The sequence below is a fragment of the Thunnus maccoyii genome, chromosome 19 (genome assembly GCF_910596095.1).
Source record: "Thunnus maccoyii chromosome 19, fThuMac1.1, whole genome shotgun sequence".
Classification (NCBI taxonomy): Eukaryota; Metazoa; Chordata; class Actinopteri; order Scombriformes; family Scombridae; genus Thunnus; species Thunnus maccoyii.
In genome coordinates, this window is record NC_056551.1 from 19,731,833 (window position 1) to 19,740,540 (window position 8,708).

At 37.7% G+C, this 8,708-nt stretch overlaps 1 protein-coding gene across 4 annotated transcripts in view; it reads right to left on the bottom strand.

The window, feature by feature from the left end:
- Positions 1-8,611, bottom strand: part of LOC121885917 (lipoxygenase homology domain-containing protein 1-like) — a 36,880-nt gene extending 28,269 nt beyond the window's left edge. Inside the window, exons 1-3 of one of the 4 annotated variants that reach the window (XM_042395748.1) lie at positions 8,563-8,602; positions 7,839-7,891; positions 4,563-5,691 (exon numbers count right to left, since the gene is read on the bottom strand). In XM_042395748.1, coding sequence (XP_042251682.1) covers positions 4,563-5,295 — 733 coding nt within the window. In that variant the 5' untranslated portion in view covers positions 5,296-5,691; positions 7,839-7,891; positions 8,563-8,602. Of the gene's footprint in view, positions 1-4,562; positions 5,692-7,838 lie in introns of all 4 variants that reach the window. The other 3 variants (XM_042395747.1, XM_042395745.1, XM_042395746.1) reach the window with 3 other exon arrangements.
- Between the last annotated feature and the right edge of the window lie 97 nt (positions 8,612-8,708).

Consider the following 8,708-nt stretch of genomic DNA (forward strand, 5'->3'; position numbering starts at 1 on the left):
ACTTTGAACTTTATCTTTCTCTCTTTGTCACAGAAACAATGGAGGATAAAATGGTTTCCAGTCTGAGCAGAGGAGGACTGTTTTAATGGCATAAAGAGTGTTAGACTTGGTTGCCTGTAGGGAAAGCAATGTTTTGGGTTAATGATAAGAGAAGTGGTGAACTAAATGAGTTAATACATTGGAATATGTGTAGATCAATAAAAAAAACCCATCAAGGAAAGCACAAATGTATTATGATTATGATGTTGATTAATATTATTATCATATAGATATTATTGGTAATATAATAGTATAATAGTACGATGATGTTGGTTTTCATACAGACGATGATGATGATGATTATTTTTTGCTATTACATGTGTTAAAATGAGAAGATGATGATGATGGTATCCCCCCCACATTTTAAACCATTACTATTATTATAATGTGCTGATTATTATTATTTTTTCCCTTTTTTTCTATTTACTTATTTTATTTACTGACTGGTTTGAATATTTATTTATCTATCTTCTGTTATGTTTAATTTCTCTGCATGATGGGCTTATCTCATACCAGGCGCAGGTGGCTGAGGGTGTCTTGACTGGTTTGGACAGCTTGGTGTCTGAGGGCTTATTCCTTGTTTATCCCCCCTTAAAATAGAAAGATGCTCCTCAGACCCCTCCTGTAGGGGTGGGGGCTGTTCTAAAGGGTATCTGAACTGCAACAGGCCAGCAACCTCCTACAGGTCTGGGAGCGAACTAAAGCAGGAGAGAGCAATGAGAGCAAGGAAGGGGGAGGAGGAGAGAAAGGGGAATATGGACTGACAAGCAAACAAACTATAAAAAGAAGTGTTTGGATAGGAGTGGAGAGGACGAGAGAGAAAAAAATTCTGTCCTGACTCATCCTGGTTTCACCCTGGCGCCTCTTCGTCCCTGGGACCCAACCAGAGATCCCCCCAACAGCAGCTTTCGTTTTTCTCTTTCTTCTCTTTTGTCCCCTCTGCTCTCTCCCCTCTATATCCTTACACACATAACACACATAACACCCACACATAACATAACATAACACCTAACACTAACACACACATACACACCACACATGCATCTAGCATTAAGCCAACATTTTATTTATTTATTTTAATTTTTTATTATCTTGTTCATGTTGTTGTTTTCTTTGGGTTATTGTCTCTTTGCTTCTCCCGTTTGTACTGTCCCGTGTCATATGTGTTCTCATGTTTATCACTTATCTTGCACTATATAAAGGAAAAAAAGGAACAGGAAGTAGAGGATAAGTAAGATAAGAATGCTACAGAGAGACTGATTGCTTAAAAAACATCCAGGAGAGGAGAAAAGGAGAAGCAGAGGCCTGATAAAGAGTAATTTGACCAAAGGAACATAGAGATCTAATTAACAGTGAGCAGAGCCATTAAAAGCTGATTAAAGAGAAGGAGAGACACTTGATAAAAACAGATAGACACTGGCCTGGTAAGACTGAGACTTGATAAAGTCCTCGGAGAGACAGAGTCAGACGTAACAAAGACGTGAACACAGACATGTATCACTGACACTGATGCTAAACAAGACTAAGTCTAACCCCAGTATATGGCTGGACCGTGTATGGTCAGTGTGTGAAACTGTGGCCAGTTTGTTACAGGGATCATCAGTGGTAGTGTCTATAATGTGAATTCCTGGATATTAAGTGTTCATCTGCAATTTTCTGTAGCAGTCTCAGTAATATTTGCAGGTAAAGTGTACTGAAGTAACATGTCACATGACATGGTTAAGCTACGTTTAAGTCAAAAAAAAGGTTATTAAGAAAAGAGAACTTATTTTAATTCTAATTATAGCTATTCTAATTACCTATTTGTTAACTGCCCCTGCTCTTTTCATTTGTTTCTCTCTGCGGATGTCTCTCGTTTTTCACACAGTATTGAGTGTTTTGTCAGAGCGATGGTTATTTGGGGTGCTTTAACTGTGCACTCTCCCTCATGCGCCTTTTTTCTGCCTCTTTCCCGGTTCATGATCATGGAGGCTGCAGTTGAAATTGTAAATGAAAGTTCTGACAGCATTTTGGGTGCAAATTCAAGAGGCTTATCTCCATTACAGTTAAATCAAGTGCACCAGAGCAGCTGCCCCATACTAAACCGATATAATAGCCTACATGAGTCTCATGTTTTACCTGCAAGACTCATGTTTTAAATCTCGTGTTTTTCATCATTTGTGATGTGAAAATGTCAGAAATAAAAAGTTTGCATCCTGGTGTTAGTTCAGTTATAAAATCCTGTCTCTCCTGCCAGCTACTGACAGCAGGAAACACAGTCACTTTACGTTGCGCTGCTATCCTCCACTTCCATCATCTCGCGCCAATTCATTTTGAAAGAGCAACAGCCTCCAACACTTAGCCAGCTGATCAATGGTGTAACTTCATCACTCACTCAGGCACTCGGTCACTCACGGACAACCGCAGTTTTAGGGTTGGTCTGTGGCTGGTCCAGCCAACAATGATACTTACTACTCCTTTCATCATCTGCACTGCAGATGAGGAGCTAAAAGTACATTAAACTAAAGCAGTTCTTGTGTGGTAGAAGTGAAGATGGCGGAAAGACTGAAATGTCACATTTTTGGCACTTTTTCTGTCAACGTGATGGGGAAAAAAGATACAGTGCTCTTTTATGTGTGTTGCACAATTTCCTCATTCAAAACTCCTTTGAATTCAGCTGAGTGCTGTACTTTATCAATGCTCCTTTATGGCAACTTTGTCTCCTCTAAATTACATTTATATGCTACTAATTTGTTTCGCCAAATAAGTTCAGGAAGGAAGAACTTTGATACTGGAGACTGGAGTTTTAGGTTTAGACAACAAAGACACTTTAGTTAAGGTTAAGGAAAAATTGTGGTTTCAGTTTAGCTTTAAAGTAAATACTTCCTGTCTTTTGCTGAAAGTCTCTGTCAAATTTTTAAATATTTACACGAGACCAGAATCTTTCCAGAACCTTAACAAAGTGCTGAGTGTCTAAACACAGTAATAAAATCATGTTTTATTATCACAACATCATGTTTTAGTTGTTACAAGCGGATATTGCCCAGGAGAGTTGTCAGGAAAACAAATGAAATATGTTCTCAATTAACATTTTGTGACTTGGCAGATGTTTATTAAAAACTTTTCCATGTTGTGTTGATTAAAAAAAAAAAAAATAGTTGTTTGTGGGCATCAGCAGTAACTCATGTAAATTACTGAGTCAGTGCTAAATCACACAGTACAACTTTTGCGCATGTTACCAACCTCATCTTTAACATTTTAAATGATTTGAGCTTGGAGATTCATTTTTGACTCTGAGAGGAGTAATGTAGCTTTTTCTAGAGATTTCAACTGCAAATGTGTTTGAAAGCTCACAAAAAGGTAGTAAGTAGACCTTTGAGATAAGATTTTCCAAATGATGATACAAACATTATTGATGACTTTCATTGGATGGTGGTCTAACTCAGCTCCAACACAGCTGAGCTACACAGAACTAATGTTGCATTAAAGTAATTTTACACCTGTAATCAGTAATTAGAAATTTATATCTTTTCTGTTCTGTATTGTCAGAATTTCCGGAATTGCCAAAGCAACAATGAACTGATTCTTCTCACAAGTATTGTGTGTGTATCCAAAGCCTGATATATCTTATTCCTCTGTGCCGTAGACCTCCCTTGTCCAAAAACCATTAAAAACACATCAGTGAGCCATTCTGTTGCACTGGGTGACGTGTTCCTTGGCCCTGAAGCATATGGACATGTTTATTTGTTTCGAAACGGCTCCGAATAACAGTCATCATGTTTTCAGTCTTAGGAGAGTAGTTCTGTGTAAGACAGATGTCACTGAGTATGTGCAGGAACGTGGTTCGATTTACAGAGCTTTGCTAGCTTGTTGTGCTACATATCACAACCTCTTCACTTTGTTACTGAAGTTCAATGTCAAGAAGTTGTGATACGTAGCACCACAAGCTAACGAAGCACTGTAACCCAGAACTGTATCTGCCTTCCACGGGACTACTCTTTGGAGACTGAAAACATTATCGTTGTTATTAGTCTTTGAGCCGTTTCTAAACAAACTAACATGCTCATACTGTTCAGGAATGACACAAGTGCAACGGTGTGGCTCATTGACATGTTTTTTAGTAGTTTTTGAACAACAAAAGAGGTCTATGGCACAGAGGAATACACTAATTTGCAGCCTCCTGTCAGTTCTGGTCCCCCCCTGTTTGGGAACCTCTGATCTGCTTAAAGAAAATTCCTCTGGCTCACGGCCGTGCTCCTAGCCACTGCGACTGGGACAGCACCCAGCACCTGTCTACCCCCGAGCCTCTGTTTGGCTCCATTCATGTGGAACATAACTGAGCTTTCACCCAAGAACAATCACAGAGGGATTCCCCAGGGTGCTCTTGTTGAGAACTAAAGGGTACCAGAGGAAACCTGTATCCAAGATTTAATCGGGTGGTACACTTCAACAGGTAGGTGCATACTGTATGTAAGATAGCTGAGACTTACCTTACGTGCATCATCTGAGGCTTCTCTGTCTGCTCAACAATGACAAATCCTTACCTTTCTTTTTGTAGTAGTCATCCTCGTATCCATCAGATGAGTCTGTGTGGTAGTTCAGCAGCTCGTTCTGGTAGATCACAGCATAGTCCACCTGTTTATTTTTGGATTTTTTCCCCTTTTTCTTTTTATCTTCATCACTGTCAGCAGATCCCTTCTTTGCCTTCTTCTTTTTCTTTTTCTTTGAGTCCTCCTCCTCTTCCTGCTCCTCCATCAAGGGCTCCTCATCATCATCATTGTGAGACTTCTTCTTCTTCTTGCCGTCTTTAGACTTCTTGTCCTTGGACCCCATCTCCTCGTCCCCCTCTAGATTCTCTGTGGAGGATTTCTTCTTCTTTTTCTTCTTTTCCTCCTTTGTTCCCTCAGTCACTTCCTCTTTGACTTTCCCTGATTTTTCCTTTTTGGAATTGGTGATCGGGTCATTATTGTTCTGCTCGCCATCTCCATCTTCATTTTCAATCACAGCACCATCTTCAGCATCCTCATCTGGTTTCTTTTTCTTCTTTTTCTCTTTTACCTTTTCTCCCTCTTTCTTCTTCTCTCTCTTTTCTGAGGCCTCCTGATTCTCGGAGCTCTCTGCGCTCTTGTGTTTCTTCTGACCCTTCTCTCCTTTTGTGGTGTCCTCACAGGTCACATCGTTGCTCCTCTCCTTTAACTTTGGCTCCGTTTCCTCCACTTCGTCATCAACCTCTTCGGTTTCTTCTGAAGCTGTGGATTTTTTCTGTTTCGACGGCATCTTTTATTCATCCACTTCCCTGGCCTTTAGTTTCGTAAGTGCTGCCTTGAGTTTCTAATAGTGTAAGACAATTCATTTGACCCTTGGCTGCAGGGAGGTTCTGGGATCGTGGGGTTCAGAGCCGCCTGGGTGTGTGCGGCTGCAGGCACAGACTCAGGACAGGCAGAGGGAGTGATGGCTGCCTGGATGTGTCCTACCTGGGTAGTATGGCCATACAACCAACACACACTACTCATGAAAAATTACTGTCACCTCAGCACTCATGTGACCCACGGGAGAAAGCCCTGTGAAAAAGGAGCCTTGCACAGAGAACTTATCCTCTCTGCCACGGCACTCTCCATTATTCATGGTGTCAGGATCGCTTTACGGGCCGGGGGTGTCTCGCTTTTACCTTCACTCACATGCACAAAGACAGATAGACAGACACACACAAATAAACACACAAACACATACACAAACTCTCTCTTACAACTACTCCTCTTTGTCTATTCTGATATAACAAAGCATTGATGTGCGTATAAATCACATTCAAATCACATTTATGAATCCTGTAACCTTGACAAGTCCTGTCAAGAAACCAACTTGCAACATATTGGCTGTATCTTAAGATTTACAATAAATGAGTAAATATCCATGTAGCATTGATTTATTTCTTATATGGCAGATTTCATCCAATTTAAAGGAATAGGTCACCATTTGGGAAATGGGCTTATTTACTGTCTTGCTGAGAATTAGATGAGAAAATTGACACCTCTCTTATATGTGTAGAAAACTAAATATGAAGCTAGCAGCAGCAGGCAGTTATCTTAGCATAAACACTGGAAGCGGGGGGAAACAGCTAGCTCTTCTAAATTTGACTAATTAACATGTTAATCTGTACAAAAATCAAAGTGTAAACACAACAAGTTGTGGTTTTATATTTTTTGACAAATTAAACCATAATATATAATATGTTAATTAGTGAACTTTAGAGGTGCTGTTAGGCAGATTATTTTAAACTTTGGTTTAAAGTCTTCATGCTAAGCTAAGATAACAATCTCCCGGCTGTGGCTTCACATTTAACAGACAGATGAGAGAGGTATCGATCTAATTCTCAACAAGACAGCAAAAAAAGTAAATTTCACAAAATGCCAAATTATTATTAAATTATACATTAGAGCTAATTAGAGTGCAATAATGTCTGGAGGATTAACTGAATTTAAATTAAGTTGAGTATTTAGTAGTTCAAACTGATCACCATGGGACACAAAAGCCCTTTCCACTATTCTTATTTCATACAGCTATTTGAGCATGTAGCTTCTAACACTTATAATTAATAAGTATTCATTTTATGTATTGTGGATATTAATAACATTAATTAAATGTAAATGTGTTTGACACATTTTCATCTGCAGTCCCTTGTCTGAATAATAAAGTCTCACATATCACATATTGGTAGTGAATTTATGGTACTCATTTAAAACTGACAGATAAACTGATGTTTGTATTAACAGATAAAAGCAAGAAAATGAATGCCGTGTTCTACTGGTTTTAGAACTGCATAATAATAATCATAGTAATCAGGGAAAAATGGGCAAAGTAATCATCATGACCTCTAAGTTTCCCTCAAGGTTTGTTCAAATTTGAGCCCATTCTTCAGTACCACATAAAATTGCTTAAAACTACTCACTGAAATAAGTAATCAGTACAAATCACAGCTTACATGTCTTATGTAATGTCACATTTTCATTTATAATGTTGATTTCAGACAGCTCCTCCATCTCATCATATGTTCAGCAAACAATGTCTTGAAATTATAATAATAATAATTTAATAACGAGGTAATAATTATTAAGTAATAATAATTTGATAATGATAATGAAGTTGTGGCACTGTTATGATGTATATGGGAAAGAACTGTTGAAAAAAACAATATAAAGCTAAATTAAAATCATGAGAACAATGTTGAGTTGTTTAGCCTCTTTTGCCGAGCATAATTTTATTTATTACACTAACTCATTTAAATTTAATATCAACATGAAAAAGAAAGAAAGACAACAGAATATTTTTTTTGCATAACATGTAGGTTTGTGCTTCATAATAGCAGAAATTCTTCTCTTCATTTATGTTGCAGTTCTATCACACTGGCATGCACATCTGCACCTGACTATGAGCCAAATCATCCCATTAGCCTTATTGCCGCCACCTGACACCTGATAATGTGGGCATCAAGGGCAGCGTTTGGTCATATTGATCTTTCAACATCAGATTACCCAACCCACAGATGATAGCAGAGTCAAACCTCATTTGACCCAGGGAACGGAGGAATCATTAAGACTACAACTAAAATAAGACATTAAATCCTCCATGAAAGACTTTATAAATGTAATACAATCAGATGTTATAAAGTGACTTTGTAAATTATCTTGTTTCTGTCCATGTGATCCTCTCTTAATGTCCTGCAGAACTACCTAGTAGGCCAGTAGCATGTTTTTATACCTTTCCATGTTTTAAGACAAACTATAACTGCATGTTAATAATGTAAGTCATGAGACAAAACTTACCTGAACTTGCTTGTGGTTGCTTTTGTCCAGTTCAGAGAGTCTCGTATGTTCAGCTGTCAGTTAACAACATCATGTTATAAATCTGGTCATTTGAATTGATTTTGATTATATAAAAGTGGATATTATCATAATTTCAACCATTTTATTATTTTTAGCTAACTTACCTATTAGCTACAACCCTTCATAGCTACAACTGTTCAGCCATTACTTTAGCTAACTATTAGAACTCTTTATCTATTACATTTTACTCATCTATTTTAACTGCTTATTTACCATTGGTTTTAGCTATTTATTCCAACCTTTTTTAAGCACTTTTAGGTATTTGTATTGTTTATTAGTAGCTGTATATTTCAACCATTTGTCCATTACTATTAGCTAACTATTTCAACAATTTATGTCCAACTTTTTGCTAATTCTACAATTTAACTTTTAGTTCGACCGTTAACCATTACTCCATCGCTAGTTAAGTATTTCAAATTACTTTTAGCTATTCAACCATTTACCCTTACTTTTAGTGAGCATTATCTTTACTTCTAGCTAACTCTTTCTCAACCATTTATCTATACATTTTATCTATCTATTTCAACTATTTATCCATCAGTGTTGGATAACTATTTAACCATCCATTGTTTGCTATTTCTACAATTACTATTTACTATTACTATTTTAGCTATTACAATCATTTATCCATTTTAGCTAGTTAACTGTCCACTTATTTGCTCACTTGCTAGCAACTAGCTTCCACATGCTCTCAATCAACATCAGGTGTTATAGCCATGGATATTTTATAAGAGCTGGATAGGGCTCTGCTGCTCAGCCTTGCAGCCCATTTTTCCCAGTGGTCACTCACGGTATTGCAGAAAAAAATCC